The sequence below is a fragment of the Dromiciops gliroides genome, chromosome 4, assembly GCF_019393635.1.
Source record: "Dromiciops gliroides isolate mDroGli1 chromosome 4, mDroGli1.pri, whole genome shotgun sequence".
Lineage (NCBI taxonomy): Eukaryota > Metazoa > Chordata > Mammalia > Microbiotheria > Microbiotheriidae > Dromiciops > Dromiciops gliroides.
Window position 1 is genome coordinate 365,579,286 of NC_057864.1, and position 19,211 is coordinate 365,598,496.

Sequence of the window (19,211 nt, forward strand, 5' to 3'; positions counted from 1 at the left end):
GACAGTGGTGTGGTGCATTAGAAATGGTCCTTTATTTTAATGCATATAACATGAGGGTAGACATACAACTTGAAGACCTAATCATCGTTTTTCATTTCAGTCTGAAGCTAATGTCATGTGGATACAACAAATGATTGACTTTCCCCCCATCTGACTGTTTTGGCATCATAGTGACTGACATAGAGACCAAAAGAACACAAGGTTTGGTTGTAGACTTTGCTGCAGGTGGTTTTTGCTTGCTTTCTGTTGTACATGCCAGTTAGGGCATATACTGAGAAAGCTTTGGTTTGCCTTTTCAGCCTTCTTGTACTTAGAGATCCTTCTTTGTTTTAACACCCAAGTAAGAGGCTTATAAGGAGAACTTTTTCTACTCTCTGAGTGGTGTCATTAAAAGGTTCTCTTCTTTCCCTTTAAAAAAAAAAAGGTGGGTTTTTTTTTTTTGTTCGTTTGTTTTCAATGATTGAGCACTCATTTTTTCCCCTCCCTTCTACCTCCCCTGGTGGGGGAAAAAAAGAACAAGAAAGAAGGAAATACAGAACCAATGCATCATATAAATATAGTTGTACAAAATAAATTCCTACATTGGACACATCTAAAATGCATTTTCTTCCCTTCATATTAATCCATGTTCTTTTTGTCATGAAGTTGGAAGCATTCTTTTTCATCAGATCTCTGGAATCCTGATTGAGCATTTAGTTGATTAAAGTTCTTAAGTTTTTTGGAATTGTCTACAATCCAGGATGATAATTTTACATGCAATAGTTGAGTTAAATATCAGTTTTAGGTTGTTAATTTCTCTTAGGAACTTCCTAGTAGTGACTTAGTAAAGTGGCATCAATTACAAATTGCCTCAATTAGAGGACAGAGCCCCTTACACAAAATGAAAGGGAACTATGGGCAACAAGGTTTTTGAACAGATTAAACCATTTTCATCACTGCCAGTCTTGATTGTGCGTACACTAGTTGAATTGAAGAGAAAAAAGGTTTCACACAGTATTTAAAATGTTATCTTTCAGAACTCTTATTTGTTGAAGTGCAAAGTACTTTCTTTCTTTCTGTCTGTCTGTCTTTCCTTCTTTCTCTCTGTCTTTTTCTTTCTTTTTTCTTTCTTTTGCTCTGTCTTTCTCCTCCTCCTCCTCCTCCTCTTCCTCCTCCTTCTTCATTTTTCTTCTTCCTCCTCCTCCTCCTGTGGAAGAGGAAAACTGAAAACTGAGGAGGAAAGCCTTATAACGTCATAGAAGAGACAGCTCTTGCCAAAATAATATTGACTGTTGGCAGTAGTACCTGATTAGTAGATGGAAGAAAAATGCATAATCTGGGCCAGTGACTCTAAAGCTTAGCAGTGATATTTAACTAGGGTGCAAAGTAGCCACTGGCTTTAAAAATTGTGTTACCAGGATGGAGACATGGTAAAATACTCCTCATACTATCATTTTCATAGAAAATTTATAAAGTCATGATCTTCAGCATAAAGCAATGTGCCAATTTTGAATTTGAAGCAGATAGCTTAAGACCATTGTTGTGAATAAAGAATGTTTTATGAGGAATTTATTACATGTAATTATGCAATTCAGAGTTTTAGAGGGTGGTCAGGGGCACTGAGAGGTTAAAAAATCTTCCCAGAGTTAAAGAGCCAGAGCATGTCAGAAGAGGGCCTTGAACCCAGATCATTGTGACTTGCAGGCCTGTTCTCCATCCACTAATGTATGTTGTATCTTAAGCTGAGTGTGATGCAAAAGTAGGTAGTAGACATTGCTTTTAAGTATTGTGTAGCATTTGTTTTTAATTCTCCCATGTTTATAGTTTTCCAAAATACATACACTATTTTAGAATAATTCTAGGCTTTCATTGGAAGTTGACTAGTGTGAATTTTTTGTTTGTTTATGAATTTTAGGTATGTAGATTATTAGTTCTCCCCAGTATTCTAAATGACTACTTCTCAAGTCCCATGCATTTTGCTTAGTACAATGAATACTATGCAGTATCCAGGTGTTTTGGCTTTTGTATGTGTGTTTATATGTTGTAATATGTGAAATACATGAACTTCACTATTTCCAGCTGCTAGTGAGAGTTGGCTATATTCTGTTTTAAGCAGCAAATAACAAAGAATAAGAAAAGTATATGATGACATCCAACATAGTCACATCTTATATATAATAAACAAAAATGTTTATATTGCAAATAATGGCTTGACATTTTTCTTTCTCAAAAAACTTTTATTATTCAGTTGCAAAAGAAAATAATGAAACTGACATGCTGTTTACTGAATGACTGATCAGGAAAAAACAAACAAGCAACACATTGAAACTTTTCTCTAAAAGGGCTATTCAGACTATACTCAGCCCCTATATACTGGAAGAAATTGTGTAATTACTGTTACTGTACTAACTGTTAGAAGGAAGTCGCTTCGCTTGCCATTAGCTAATGAGAAATCAGTGCATTTTGCTAGTTAGTATATATTTGGGTAAGGCAAAACCCACTGCATAGCTGAAAAGTGGTGCTTTTTAGTGGGTTTTTTGTTCACCTGGTATTTTATAATTTCCATGGGCCAATTTCCTTCACCATCCCCCTTTTGATTTTTGGATGCTGGGTCTATCTTTCCCAGATTAGAAGTAATAGTGACTACTCCCCTGCTGATCCCAGTATTGATGGGAACAGAAGTTTTGACCTTTTCCATTTTTCTGACCTGAGCTTATTCTCTCCACCTTAGATAATCTGATGACTGGTACTGGAGTTCACTGTATTGATGTCAGTCTTACTCTGGATACCTAGTCAGCTTTAGCCATACTGCATCTGAGAAGGCACATACTCAAATGGTCCACTGGCCTCAGCCTCTTTGGCAGCAGGGATTATAAAAGTGTTCATCATACTTGGCCCAATTTCTCTTGAAGCCCAATCCTTGCCTAAAGCAGTGGGAGCAGATCCATCAAAAAGGAAATTCCAGTATTTTCTCAAATTTTGTATTTTAAATATGGACAGTCAGAAATGGACTTGAGAATATATATCTAATGTGCCATTTTCTTTTTCTAAAGGAAGAAAAAAAGAAGAAAGACTATTGAAGTGGCCAATTAGTCCTAACAGCGGAACTGAAATCATCACACAGGTATAGACTATTGCTTGTTGAATTAAAAAAAAAAAAACAAGTATTATGTGTGTGTGTGTATACATATAACGGTCAGTTTGGTGGCACAGTGGATAGAGTGCTGGACCTGGAGTCAGGAGGACCTGAGTTCATATCCGGACTCTGACATTTACTAAGCTATGTGACCCTAGGCAAGTCACTTAACCCTGTTTGCCTTAGTTTCTTCATCTGTAAAATGAGCTGGAAGGAAACAGCAAACCACTCCAATATCTTTGCCCCCAAAAAAGCCCAAAGGGGGTCATGAAGAATAGGACATGATTGAACAAAATATATCCATCTATATGTATGTGTATGCATGGATACAACATAATTTTGTTCCTGTTAATGTAATTTTCTTGAGAATTAAAAGTAGCACCAGAAGTTTCCAGGCTAACTTTACTAATTCTTGCCATTTGGATCTTCTCAGATCTTTTCCCTGAAACCCCAATTAATCAACTGATTGTCAATTTAATTGGAAAATCAATCAGTTCAGTGAAAGAATTCCCTGAGAGTTTTTACTTTTTACACAGCCATAGTAATTCATGTTATTGTCAACCTTCTATGGTAACCATATTTCCTGTCCTGTTTACTTGCTGGGCTTACAAAAAAACAAAACTGAGAAATATGATTGTCAATCTGGAATCATTAAATTCATGGCAAGACATTTTGATATTCTGTCATTATACACACTGTTCATAATTGACAATTTTACGTAGTACTAAACCAAGCAATGATTAAATCAAACCTTTGGCACAATAGCAAAATTATTCCATGCCACTTTTTTTCCCTGTTCAGCTGGAGATTCAAATAAGACTTTTCTTATTCTGCCTCATACCTTAATATTTGCTTCAAATGAAAAAAATCAAATTATTAATCTTTTCTGAAGTAGTCATTTACAAAATCATTTTGGATTATGAAAGATGTGGAATTAAGTAGGTTTGAAGAAATGAATATAAAAATTGAATCTCAGAAGTAAATCTGACTGTGGAATTAAATTTTTAGTTACATGACATTGTTGATATTTTCAGTACTTGCATCATGAATGAGCCTGCTTCTAGCACAAGTGGCCAAGAGTTTGATGTATTCAGTGTCATGGACTGGAAAGATGGAGTAGGTACTCTGCCAGGAAGTGATTTAAAGGTAAGTTGTCTTCAGGTAGATTTTTATTGCTAGTTCATTTTTAATAAATATGTGTTATGTATAACCATTCTGTCAAGCACACGCACAAAAATAATAAATACTTAAGCACAGATCAAGTGAGTACTTAGTATAAATCTGAAATTTGCATATTTATCTTAATAATTATGGGCTTCTAAAATAAGCTATGAAGCCAGTCTATTATTTCCAAAAAATTAAAAATATTAAGAAACTTTAATTGCCAAAAGTTATGAGACTCAAAGGCAGAGGATTAGGGAACTTCCTACTTCTCTTCATTATGCAGCATTTAAGTAACAGCTTGCGTTTTAACTTTTCAAGTGTATTTTAACCCTGGAAAGAAATGTATGAAACCTGGTTTCTTGTTCTGTTGGCTATGTGATTTTCAATACATTACTTAATCCCTTTATTTCAGTTTCCCTACGTAAATTGAGTATTTTGTTGTAATAAGAGTAAATATAATTATTTTTGTTTCTTGGGAAAAAAACAACAACTTGTAAATGTTTTGTATTTTGTTATTCTTCTAGTGTGCAAGATGCTTTCTGAGTAAATCAGTCTTCAGGTGTCTTATTCTCTTTGGTACCACTTTCCTACAGAGTAATTTACTAATTGGCAGTATAGTATCATTGATAAAGTTAATAAACTTCTTTAAAGATTATTAATTCCTCCCATTGTAATGTATATCCCAAATCTGTCTTGTCATTAATTCTAAACTCATACCTGTCTGAATATTGGAGTCCATAAATTTGAATGAAGTTCAAGGCCTACATTCTATATTATTTTGGAATAGAATAACTGCACGTATTTGCCTAAATGTGTGAATTGAATGAAGATGCTATATGAGTATGAACATACTGTGATCTGATAAGCTTCTCTTCTGTATTCATACAAAAGTAACCATTCATAGATTTATAATATAATACATATAGACCTACAATACGGATAGATCCAGGTGTTTTCTTGAATTGTCATGTGAATTAATTTTTCTTCGTTTTGCAAATAGAATCACTTTAAATGTAGTAGAGTCCTTGTTTTTTTAAAACAATCTACCAAACATTCAACAACCATTTTGGGCACCTAATGTGTGCCAGGTTCTGTGCTTCTTTTGTTGAATGTCTTTTTTGTAAATTGACCAGGTATTTTAAAAATTATTTAAAATTATTATAGAGATTATTACAGATTGGTGTTTTTCAGGGATGATATACCTATAAATAAAACTCAGTAAAGATAGGAGTAAGTCTTCATAGAAGGGTATCCTCAGTCTTTTCATTTCCTTCCTGTGTTCCTGCTTATCAATAGCTAAACTAAAGTTGAATACTTTTTGTGTCAAATTGAAGTACATTTCCAGCCTGAGTGTACTGGAGCTTATTGTTAAATTTCCAGTGTGGGCATTTACACCTCAGAAATCAGCAATCCTGCAACTTAGGGTTTGATTTATTGTTTTGCTAATAGTGTAGACTTAAGAACATAATGAAGAAAATGGTAATAATGCAAATTAAATTTAAAAATGTGTTGTGTGTATATCCCCATGTCCTTCAGTTGTTAAACATTTACCAGCCCACCCCTATATTGCTCTGTAAGCATTGCTTGAGGTCAACAAGAATGTAGTAGAAAGCTTGGGAGATGACATCATCACCATTAAGGAGCCTTGAGGACTCTATAATAATAATATAACAACAATAACATTATTATTAATAATAATAATAACTGACATTTATATAACACTCAAGTTTGGGTGTAACCATTATTTCATTCAGCCTCACAACACCCCTGTTTCCACCTTTATCTTTTTCTAAATTAGATCTCAGAAAAATGTTGCAGGTCTCTTCCAGTTCCTCATTTTGTGGAGATGATTCTGGGCTCTAGAAGTCAGTGTCATTCACTGGAATTCTAAGTCTGGCAGGTTTCACCTAACTGGAATGAGAATGGTCCAAGTATGGACTTTATATTTATTACCTAAAAGGTAGCCAGGTTGGGGGCAGCTAGGTGTCGCAGTGGATAAAGCACTGGCCCTGGATTCAGCAGGACCTGAGTTCAAATCTGGCCTCAGACACTTGACACTTACTAGCTGTGTGACCCTGAGAAAGTCACTTAACCCTCACTGCTCTGCCCCCCCCCCCCCCAAAAAAAAAAATAAGTAGCCAGGTTAAGACTCATTACCAGGTTGGATGAGGAAGAATAATTTTTCATCTATGGCAACTCTCAGGATAGACTTAGTTGAAGAGGGGTTGCAATATTCATTAATAGAGGGAGCATCTTCACCTGTTAAATGCTTGCCATATGTGAAGGAGCATTGGATGAAAAGGCAAGAGATCTGGGTTGTAGTCCCAGTTCTTCTACTAATTTGTTTGACAGTGAGTTACTCCACTTCCCTCTGAGTTTTCTCATTTGTAGAATTAGTGGAATTGGACATATAGATGTTCTGAATCCTATCCAACTATAACATTCTATAATTCCCTATCTGGGTTTGAAACAATGAAGATAGTGATCTGGAAATGGTTCTCACATTAATACAGTTTCAAAATATTTATAAGTTTTCTTAAAGAGGCAAACACTGATACAAATTTTTTTGGTAAGTTTTTGTGATTTCATTGATATGGGAAACTCTGGTTGAAGAAACTGCCTTTCCCCATGCAGGTGGCCAGCTTCTCAGCAATTTAGAAACTTAAGAGAGTTTCCTGGAGGCACTGAGAGATTAGGATCATATGGCTAGTATGAGACAGCGCTTTAACTCAGGTCGTCCTGACTTTAAAACCTGCTTTTCTGCTATTGTTCCAGGTGGCCTTTCAAATTGCTATGCTATATATGTTTTATAAATAAGTTTTATGATGCTCACTTATGTCTTTCTCTGTTGCCATTTATTATCATCTGAAATAGGTCTGTCTTGTTTGTTAGATTTTATTTTAATCACCTACTTACTGCCACTAACATTTTTTTCTGATGTCCTTTTTTTTTTGTCCCAGTGACTCATTTTCTAAAACAACTTATAGGAGATTTTTCATCCTTTGTGTTGTCATGAACTTAGTGAGTTTAAGACACAGTTCCATGGAGTGAGGTCCTTCCTGCTGAATAATTTGGATTGTTTCAAGGTTGGCCAAACAGTGGAGTTGTAAAAATTTCTCCATTAATTTGGTCAGTATAGAAAAGCAATACTACCCTTTTTAGTTTGAATTATCTAATTTGACTGGCAAGGCTACTCAGATCACCTGGTTTAATTATGATATATTCACCTTGTTTGTATTGTATAGATATTGCCAGATGTAGCTTCATTATCTTTTATGGTCATTATAGTTTTCATTATTATTTTTTATTGTTGTATCACTCTTTTCCCTTGAGGCAGTCCAGATATTACCAAATCAATTATGTAGCTTGGATGCTCTAAACTAAATTTTGTTTTTGTTTTAAAATCTGAGTTAACTAAGAAATCTGAAAGGAATTTGGTCTTACACAAACTTAAAGTTGCAGGGAAAACTGAATAAATCATGGGAATCTTCCATATCTCTCATCCAGTCTCCCATTTTCTGGATTTCTGTTTTTGATATAACATAAATGTAAGTACTATAGAGTGACAACATAGTACTTAGGGAGGCTGTTTGTTTTAGTGAAAAGAACACTGGCTCAGGGGGAAGAAACCCCATTTCTAATTATCATCATGACTTTGGCACAAATCACTTAATGTTTCTCTGAGCCTTTGTTTCCTCATCTGTGTAATGGAGAGAGTAATTCATGTCATGCCTATATGCCAGGGTTGGGCAAATGAATTAGTGGGTATTAAAGCTATTTGATAACTGTAAAGCATTATATAGATATAAGGTTCTTATAATGGGTTTCTATGATATGTAGACTGTGATGTTAGCTTCAGAACATCACAGCAAAACAGCAAGCTCAGATTTCAGAAATAAATCAATTAATGTATGAGATGCTTTGTTAGCCCTATAGAAGAGAGCTAGAAGAATTTTGGCTGTAGAGTCCTCTGGTCAGCTTCCAGGCAGAAAGCTTTACATATCCAACTTATCTATAACAGTTTATGGACAACTAATAGGGAAATTAAAAAATAAGGCCCCTTCCATATCTAAACCTATGATCCAAAGTAAAATCGTGTGACCTACGATCAAGATTTGGAAGGGGACACGAGGATCATCTGGTTTGATCCTTTTCGGTTACAGATGAGGAAATTGAGCCTCCAAGAGGTTAATCAACTTTTCCAAGGTCAGAAAGGTAAGGAAATAGCTCAGTAAGGGTTTTGAAGAGTTTAAAGTCAGGATTTAGCATCTACATAAAATAATTAGCTAAAAATATTCCATGAAGAAATTTGCACATTGGTAATTATCACTAGTATTAATTATATGAATGTATTGAAAATACTACAGATAACCAAATTTACATATTACTTAATTTAAGGTTCTCAAAGCACTTGTATCATTATAAGTCCTTGATGCAGGTAGTGGAAATATTATAATCCCCAGTTTCCAGATGAGGAATATTGGGGAGATTGATTGGCTTGCTCACGATCGTATTACCTATAATTATTGGAGCCAGGAGTCACACCTGTTATTCAGGTCTTAATACCACAAACTTTCTTGGTGCATTTTTAAAAAAATAGTTAATGTGATTACCTTTTTAATCTTATTTTCCATGTTTCAAAACAGAACAGAGCTGTTTATAGCCTATTGGCAGTCACCATAGGTGGCCAGGTCATCCAGACGCTCTTGTTCATGGATAACATTGTGCTGTGATGATTGCCTCAATCCCTGGAATGTGGCAGGTCCTCCTAAAGGAGAACCGCAATCTCAAGAGTTTGGCCTAATAGGCCACACATGGGAAAAAAAGAAAAATAAAACATACAAATAAAAAAACCCAATATAAGATGAAGGCTGCCTATTATCAAAGCTGCAGTGGGGTTAACAAACTGTAGAGCTTAGACAGACTTTGTTTTGTTTTGTTTTGTTTTTTAGTGAGGCAATTGGGGTTAAGTGACTTGCCCAGGGTCACACAGCTAGTAAGTGTTAAGTGTCTGAGATCAGATTTGAACTCAGGTCCTCCTGACTCCAGGGCTGGTGCTCTATCTACTGCGCCACCTAGCTGCCCCTTAGACAGACTTTGAAAGAACACTGAAATGGACAATGTGCTAGCCCCAGAATGAAACAAGGGGAGTAGTCTAACTTTGTTAAATTGTGCAGCAATTTCAGTGACCCTTAACTTTTTCCTGAGTCTAAAAACTTATCTTTTAAGCAACAGTATTCTTCAAGCAATGTTCTTTGCCTGGGCGTGATGGAATACCATAGTATATAAATAATTAAAATTAAGGTTTACTCTTGAGACAAAGAAGAGGTGCACATCACTATATTTAAGTAAATTTTAAAAAAATTGATTGATATAATTGCCTATATTTGGTTTATACAGCTATAGCTGTGGTACAAACTATAATTCTTAAGGTATGAGTAACCTAGTATTGTTTGATAAATTTAACATTTTTATCAGTAGTAGTGCAGAGAACTTTTATAGAACCAAAGCACTTGTTTCATATTTGCTTTAAACTGTTCAGCCCACCCAAATCAATAACTTCAAAGTGGAGTGGAGTTCAGGTAAAAATTACAGATTTTTAGTCATTATTCTAAATCCATTCACAGCATCTCTATCAGCCTCAGAATTTGTGTGTTGTTTTTTTTTTTTTCCAGAATGAGTTATGATTTGTTTGTCTTTGTGGAACTCTGTGCCTGAAACTTGACTCACATTGTATAGACAGCATAATCAACTTAAGTCTAACATCTTCATCTATATTCAATCAGAAAGTATTTATTAAATGCTTATATTTCAGACAATGTGCTAGGTGCTGGGGATGTAAAGATAAAAATGGAACATTCTTGTCCTTAAGGAGCTCATATTTTGGGGGTGGAGATTATATCTACATTTACAAGTATATTCAAGGTAACTTGTTGGGAGAAGGCACTAGAAGTAGGGGAAGGAGGAATCAGGAAAGACTTCATATATAAGTGGTTTTTGAGATAAGTTTGAAGAGAAAAAGGGACTCTTATAGGCTGAGATGAGAAGCAACTATATATCACAGGAATGGGGTCAACCAGGGCAAAGGCACAGATTTTAGAGATGGAGTGGTATGTATGAGGAACATTAAGAAGACCTATTCTACTGGATTCTGGAATGTAGAAAAAGGAAAAATAGATAACCAATCTGGCAAGGAAGTAGGAGCTAGGGCCTAAAAGGACTTTGAATGCCAAACAGAAGGGTTCATATTTGATTATAAAACAATAGCAAACCACTGGGATTTATTGAATAGGAAAATGACTTGGTTGGACCTGAGTTTTAGGAAGATCACTTTGGAAGTTGTTTGTAGGATAATTTGGAGAGAAAGGAGATGAGTCAGTGACACCAATTAAGAGGTTATAATTATTCAGGAGAGAGGGGTGATGAACTAGGTATGAACCAGGGTCACCTCCGTTTGAGTGTGGTTGCTGAGATAGGTTGTAATTACCCTGAAAATAAAGGTAACACAGAGGAGCTAGGTGAAAAAACAAAACAGTACCATCTGTTTTTATAAAGTAGAATGGGAGCAAATAAATTAATTAATAAATTTCTAATGAAAGTTGGACAACTATTTGAGGTATTGTAATTTTTGAGATGTAACACAACTTTTCTTAGAAATTAACTGTGCTAAAAGTTAGTAAAACCTTTCATTAGTATAAAAGGTTGTTACATTTATGATGACCAGCCTGAACTTCAGAGTTAGAAAGATATTGGCTGTCTCCTAGAGAATAAGTGACTTGGGATCAAAATATTCAGATAAATCTTGATCATAGAAGCCTATTATTTTAGTACTGAAGCCATCAGAATTGATAGTCTCTATTACAGGTCATTATTTCAAGCAACACCAGCGGCAACTTGTATAGATATTAGGGTGTTTAATAGATAGTCATTGAATTTTATTTTCATGTCAGATATTTGATCTATTTGTGGAAAGAAGCCTAGGGATGTTCGATAGATTTGGCAGCAGTTTAGAAATTTAAGCCCCACTTGATTTGACGTGTTAGTCTAATTTTTGACATGTCCTCTTCATGTTTCTTAATGGCAGAGTCATCCATACCAACACTCACCCCAACAGTGAGATGAAGAATGAAGTATTAAAATGAAATACAACTTTTCTAATAGGAATTTTTAAATCCACATGTATTATTTTTCTTTGATAACTAGTCTGAATATTTCTTCTCTAAAATGATTATAGATACTACTAAATTTATTAATTAACAGTAATTATTGAGACATCCTGTTTTGTCTAATCTTGCCCAGTAGATGGTACTGTTAGTCTTGTTTTGAAACTTACAGCTTTCATGCTTTTGGGTCCTGATATTGAACTTTTCACTTCAACATTCTATTTTTTATTGGTTTGGAAAAGTCAAATCTTCTCTCTCCATTCTTTTTTTACTTAGCTAAATGATAATCTGCTCATTTCTCTTTGTCAGGAAATATTTTTCTTAATCACAGCAAGCAGTGCTTTCTTCTGTGTTCTACAGTTCTAGGAATTGAGTCCTGTCTTTCTGAAGCATCTAGGAGAACTCTAGCTGTGTTCACATTTTATATGTGAAGGGAGGGAAGGTCCGAGAAGAAAAGAAGAAAGGGATTCCTTTGTGGGTAGAACTGATTCCTTGCCTGGAAAAGATGCTCTTTTGGTCTGTTTCTTCTTCCCTCTCTTTAAGCCCTGTTCACTGGGAACAGTGCATTTGCCTGGCTTTGAGAGCATCCTTGCTGGATGTGTAAATGAGAGAAGACATTTTCACTTGTCTTCAGCAGCTCTTCAGGCTTGTTAACATGCATCAGCTCTTCTGCTAGAAGAAAGAAGTATTGAATTCAATATAGCAAATAAGTGATTTGTGGATTTGATAAAATCTTTCTCTTGAGATTTTCCAGTCTTATAGAGGGACTCTAGATAAATAAAATAACTTCTTTTTTGGCATAGTAAATGGTAAAATTTTAGGTTTGCAGATAGAATGCTTATTTAGACAATAATTGCGTGAAGTAAAGGGCTAAAAGGAGCAGCCTTTGAATTCTGCTTTTTAAAACAGTCATCATTGCATGTAAAATAATCATGATTTCTGATTAATGTCATTTGTTTCTATAAAACAGAAATAATTCAGATGAAAATGAATTTTAATTAGCTAGTTTAATGATCATACTGTTTTAGGAAAGAAAATATTTGGGCAAATAGAAGATAGTATTTTGCTTTTAAATCTTTAAAAAATTAGTAACAATCCAACCATTCTATTTCAGGAAAGTATGTTGTTAGACATTATCACCGCAGTGATGGAATATTTCCACTCAATACTTTTGCTGCTTTCTTTGATTATTCTCTTACAGGGATTGAAATGTCCCTAAGAGGGAATTGTCCTTTCAGGCTGCTTCTTGAAAGCTAAATTGGCTTGTGACTGTTAGATATGTCTTACTCTTACAACTAGTTTCATTCCTCTGTAAGGACTGAGAGGAATTCATTGAGTAGCAGAAGGAGGTACTGTACAAAAAAAGTGTAGCTTCCTGTGGGTGTCTAGTGCTCATTTCTGTAACAGCTCTTTTGTCTTCACTTTTCCCTTCCCAATCTAAGATGTCTTGTTTGTTTTTCAAAAGTAGAGACATGATACTGAACTTCTAGGATCATGGAATTTAGAGCTAAAAGTTACTTTATAGATCATAGATTCCAATTCCCTCACTTTATAGAAGAGAAAACAAGTCACAGAGAGTAGAAGACTCACACAAATGCAACTTAGATGTGAACTTGTCTGATTTACCATATAGCTGAAATGATGCTTTTTTCTTATTTTAAAAAAATGTGGTATTTTTATTACTTACACATACACAATTATTTAAAGCATCTAAATGATATGCTTTACAACTTTGTTTCCCATTAAATAGATTCTGGACATAAGGACCTTAGTAAATTTTGCCTCATTTCTTTTGTATTCTCTTCCATAGTTTCGGGTAAATGAGTTTGGAGCCTTGGAAGTGATTACAGATGAGACTGAGATAGAAAGTGTTAAAAAGGCTACCGCGACCACAACCTGGATGGTGCCGACTGCGCAAGAAGGTCAGAAAGAAAAGGCTTTTATTTTTGTTTCTGTTCTGTTTTGAACATTTTTAAGTATTTCAGTATAAATATGTATATAAACATCTAAAGTCTTAGAGTATCTTTGGTTTCAAGGGGTATGTGAACTGGGATGGGAAGACATCTTTGTTTCAATGTAATTGATTTCCTTTATAATTCTATGCATTTTATTTTATGCATTTAAAGACTTTATATAACGAGAAAAGGTACATAGACTTCATCAGATGCCAAACGGTTCCATGAGAGAAAAAAAAAAAGTTAACAACTCCTGGTGTATAAGAATTTGGGACTTAGAAAAGTCCAGAATGTATGTGATGGAAATTTATGGTTCCTTATATAATCCTCTTTTTTTGTATATGAAAATATCTATATTTGTTCATATTTAAGTTCAAAATAAAAATAAAGATTTTAAATCTAAAATAGTTCCAAAATATGTCCATGGAATATATTCTTATATAAATTCTAACAAGATAAAGAAATAGGATAAACTCATATTTTAAAATAGCTATATCCTATTCTAATTTTAGATTGGATTAGCACAGAATGAATTGGAGGATTGGTAGTTCTCTAGCTAATTCATATAAATTGATAGTCCATGAAGGTACTTAAACAAAAGTATCACCACTTTTCTTTAATTTACCAAATATTTTGGGCAGAAACACATTTTGAAGTCCAAAGAAAGTATCTGGATAATTGTGATTGTGTATATTTGGCCCTAGACACAAAAAGGGAAATGGGGAGATATTAATATTTTGAGTTTTAGTTGTTTGAACTTATCATTCAGGTAAAAAAGGAGCCCAAATCAAAGGTCTATATTTACATGGACCACTGTTTGGATACTGCAAGTGAATATTATTTGGTAGCATCAAGAAAGAACCACTTTCTGAAATTTAGAACTCCTAATTAGCCACGAGGGTAGTCTGAATTTATTGTCTCTTTCTCTCTAAAGTTTTCTATGGGGCAGTGCTTAGATAGATTATTGTTTGGTGTTATAGATATTTTTTTCTATTTGTAAACTATCTCCTTTTAATGCCTACTATCTGCATCTCTATCTCCATATACTCATTGTATTGAAAAAGTATTACATTGTATAAAGGAAAGAGCACTTCACCTAGATTCAGAAGATGGGTTCAAATCCCCACTTTGTCTACCACTTACTAGCTTCACCGACTGTGGATAAATCACTTGTACTCCCTGATAGTCAGTTTTCTCTTTTGTAAAATGGATCTATTACCTTTTCTACTTAGTTCACAGAGTGGTTACAAGAATCAAATGAGAGAATGTTATATAAATTCCTTCATGATCACAAAGCACCATATGGCTATTATTAACATTATTAAAATCCTGGTGATTATGTATTTTGGGAAAAAAATTTAAAATGATACTAATTTAGTGATGCCCTTCTTTTTACCTTCTAGTTTTTTCAGAGAAGACAGGGGTGCCTTTCCGGTTGAAGGAAACAATGAAAGTAGAAGGACTTCAATTCTGTGAAAATTGCTATCAGTATGGCTCTGTTGATGAGTTTCTTTCTGGAGGAAAATTTTGCAGCCAGAAATGTGCACGTCAGAACAAAGACAAGTAAATTTTGTTTTTATCATGTGTAAAAAGTGGGGTTTGTAAATATAACAATAAAGGAGAATGAGACCTTGAGATTTTTCTAGTTTATATCAATTTCTTGGTTTTTTTTAAAAAACATTTTCTAAGGCTAATGTTAGTTTTGATAAATATTTATTAAGCAGTTGCTATATGCTAGGTACTATTCTAAGCACTAGAGATTTACTTACAAATAAGTAAGGCACTCTATTCTCTCAAGGCTCTCCTTTCCAATGGGGGAAATTTACCATTTTTCAATAATTACAAATATTCTAGTATACATAGAAGAATAATCCTCACCCCCCCCAAAGGAGTTTGCATAAACCTTATGAACTTTTGTTACATTAAGTTTGTTTATATGATGTATATTTTGTATCCCTTCCTGCAAACTTTCAGGTTACTAATGAGATAGTTCCTTGGAAGAAGAGAGTTGGCTACAATTAAATTTAGCAAAGTAATAATAAAATTGCCATTTGTGTCCCCTTCTGTATTTCTTTTTATATTTGTCCATATAATTTTTGTTTAACTGATACTTGTTTCTTTTCCTTTTTTCTTGTATCTCTGTCTCTTCCCACTAATTCTTGCCTCTTTAGAAGCCTTCTCTATATTTCTTTTCCCTAAGACTTTCCTTTTAATGTTTAAGTATACTTACATTTTTTGATAGGCTTATTGATTCTGACTTCTATTATGTTGTTACCTTTCTTTGTTCTTCTTGTGTGTTGCTACAATAATTGCCTCTTTTCCATTGCATTAGATTGTTAGGAATGATTTTTACAAAAAAAACCTCTGCAACATGAATATTGATAATCCTGAACAGCATAGTTAAAGTGGAAAGAACACTGACTCTGGAGTTAGAAAATTGAGGTTCAAATACCTCCTTTTAATCATGTTATGTTAGGCAAGTCCTCACGCCTCAATTTCTTGATCTTTAAAATAGTATACCTTCTGAAGTTCCTTTCAGTTCTCGATCTTTAAGCCTATTAATTACGCTTTATAGAAACAAGTTGTTCTTTTTTTTTTTTAAATTAAAAAAAAAACCTCATTAGACTATGACCTATTTGAGGGCAGAGACCATGTTTTTTACTTTCTTTGTATCCCCACTGTTTAGTACAGTCCCAAGCACATAGAAAGTACTTAATAAATTCTTGTGGAATTGTAAAAATAATTATACCAAGACCTCTTATTTGTAACAAAATGTTTGAGATTTATTTGAAGGAAAATGACCACTGTTTTTAGATAGTTATATAGTAGCACATGTGATTAGTTAGTTGTCCTGGTGCTAGACTGCATTTTAGAAGAGAAATGTGGCACACACTGACATGTAGTGGTATTAAAACTGTTTCCATTTTAGAGATCTTAATAAAATCAATCTATGATCAAAATAGTTTTTTTATTACATATGTTTATTTCAAATAATTGTGTATTTTATACTACAGTTATTTGACACATTTAATGGGGTTTTCTAACATGTCATTTAATGGGTACATCATTCTAAATTTTTTCTTTTTGCAGAGTAATATTTTAGAAAGTTAGCCTTTTGTGATTGGGTTTTGTCCGTCTAGCTAAATCCTTGCTTTAAAGTTGACCTGAAGAATCGCCTCTTTTTTTTAAATAGATTTTTTTATTAGTTGGGATGACAGATGTGAAAGGCAAATCATTTTTAACTTGTAGAACTCATTCAACATATGCTGCCGGTGTCTCTTTTGCAATTAATATAACATAATTTCCACTTTCTCTACTCTGACAGCTGTCATGTGCATTAGTGGTTTTAAGTATGCTTTATATATGCTGTCCAGTTGTGTTCCAGTTCTTCCCTTTGGTTAAAAATGTTTCTATTAGAGAAGTTAAATATTTTTAATGAATTCTTCATTGATAGTTATGTAGATATTTGACAGATGGTGTCTCTTAGTAATATTTGGTTTATTTTCACAGCAGAGAACAGAAGGAAGAAAAAGATGTAGTTGAAGACAATGAAGAAGATGATTCTAAGTGTAGTCGGAAGAGGAAAGCAAAATTACCTCTCAGAGTAGAGCCTAAGGAAGATGGAGAGGAAAGAGAAGATGAAAACGTTAGTATCTTTTTATGTAATTAAGTTATGGATAATAGTTACAATTACTAAATAGTAGTAAATTGTTTTGTATTATTAACACTGATAGATTTAGTAATCAAAACATAACTGTTTTTCCTTTGGGTGTATTGCTGCTTCTGTACCTTCCTCCAGTATTGCTGCTTTCATTCCTGATAGCAGTCATTTTTCAGTATTGAAGCGTATTCATACCATTCTGCTAGGAGAAATAGAAGGTTGAGATTGGACACTCTGGCCAGGCCTCTGCAATTGCTTCGTTGGACAAAGAGCTTAACGGTATAATAAGGGACTCCTTCTTAGCTTGTCATATTGGACCTTCTACTTGAATACTAGTGGACGGATAAAATTAGTTATGCTGGACTGCTCCTTGTGCTAGTTTATTGGCACTTCTACTTTCCTAGTACTCAGTAGAGAGAGTTTTCATTTTAAGTAGATGAAAAGTAAATTCATAGTATTTCTTCATTTTCTTGAAGTGGTTCTTGGTATCTTTACATGAGTTAATGGAGATGAATATGTGAGAATTTACCCTTGCTCCAAAGATATAAAACGAAATCTTGGCAGAATGAATAGGAAACAAGAACATTCAGATAATTGTCATCTTAAAGCTGAGGCCTCTTGACTCTGGGGATAGGAGTATTGTACTAATGAAGCCCAAGTGGTGGCTTTGCTCTTTCTGACCCATTTGTATTATTGCAAATTTGGTAAACATGCCATCCTTGCCTTTATCTAAATCATTGTTAAGTATGCTAAATACCACAGGGTTAAGCACAGATCCCTGAGCAATCTACTAGAGACCTCTTTATAAAATTATAAACAACTTCTCCAGTCCAGCTATTCAGTTATTTCTGATTCTACTTAACGACTAATATCTAGCTCAGATTTCTATATCTTTTCCCCAAGAAAAGGATGAGATTTTGTCAAATGCACTGTTTGATTTTAGGTAAAGCCTAACTGTATCATTCTGCTGATCTACCATTCTACTAGTCCTGTAGAAAACAAAATGAGGTTAGTTTGACCTGACTCATACTTGATGAAGCTATATTTATTTACTCCCCTTTAAAATGAGGAAATTAGACAACACAGACCTCCAAGGTTCTTCTTTAGCTCGCAGTCTGTAATACTACTTCTTTGCTTAATGTTTACTATCTCTTTAATAATCCATTGTAGAGTTTTACCAAGCTAGCTGGTTTGTGGCTGGCTAGGCTGGCACAATAAATAGAGTGCTAGTTCTGGAATCAGGAAGACTCATCTACCTGGGTTCAAATCTGGTCTCAGACACTTACTAGCAGTGTGACACTGGGCATGTTACTTAACCCTCTTTGCCTCAGTTCCTTATCTAAGTTGGAGAAGGAGATGGCTAACCACTCTTATATCTTTGCCAAGAAAAGTCCAACTCCCAAGTATTGGACTCGACTGAAACAAATATAAACAAAGTGGTTTATAGTTTTTAAACTTTATTCTTTTCCTCTCTCTTGAAAATTAGGACATTTGCCCTTTTTTAGTTCTATGACAAATTTTCCCGTTTTGCAAAATCATTCAGAGGTCATTGGCATTGACTTAGCAATCACATTCAACACTTCTTTCTGTACCCTAGAATATAGTTCATCTGGGTCTATTAAACTAAACCCATCAGGGATAGTTAAAGCGAGAGCTTTATTATTATTATTATTTATTATTATTATTATTATTTATTTATTTATTATTATTATTGTGTTTCTGTTTGATTTCATCTCCCAAAGAGTCACTTTTGTTCTGTACATTTTAGTCTAAAGATTTGTCCAAAGATGCAGAAAACAAATAAAATAAAAATGGAATATTATTGGTTTTTCCCATCATTTTACATTTTTCCAGCTAGCCCTAAGTTGTGGTCTTATCTTTTAAGAAAACTCATTCCTTTTGATATAACTAAAAAACACTTTCTTTGTTGTCTTGAGCATTTCATACCAATTTCAGGAGGTTTTGAGCTTTAGCATTTCTTATAGGAACAAGGTATCACTTGCCCTTATATCTATATTTTCTTTAAAAAAGATTTAAGTTGGTTGATGAGTTCCCATGCATTTGTCAGTCTCTTTAGACAACTTTCTCTTTTCCTGCCATTTGCAATTGTTTTTCTTTGTCTCTTCAGAATTTTATTCTTAAGAGCTCTCCAT

At 34.0% G+C, this 19,211-nt stretch overlaps 1 protein-coding gene across 4 annotated transcripts in view; it reads left to right on the top strand.

Annotated features, from left to right (window-relative positions):
- Positions 1-19,211, top strand: part of L3MBTL3 (L3MBTL histone methyl-lysine binding protein 3) — a 165,896-nt gene that overhangs the window by 16,639 nt on the left and 130,046 nt on the right. For 3 of the 4 annotated variants that reach the window (XM_043964205.1, XM_043964206.1, XM_043964208.1), the window contains exons 2-6: positions 3,033-3,103; positions 4,150-4,261; positions 13,253-13,364; positions 14,801-14,960; positions 16,908-17,043. In XM_043964205.1, the coding sequence (XP_043820140.1) occupies positions 4,160-4,261; positions 13,253-13,364; positions 14,801-14,960; positions 16,908-17,043 (510 nt within the window). In that variant the 5' untranslated portion in view covers positions 3,033-3,103; positions 4,150-4,159. The remainder of the gene's footprint in view (positions 1-3,032; positions 3,104-4,149; positions 4,262-13,252; positions 13,365-14,800; positions 14,961-16,907; positions 17,044-19,211) is intronic. The other variant, XM_043964209.1, reaches the window with a different exon arrangement.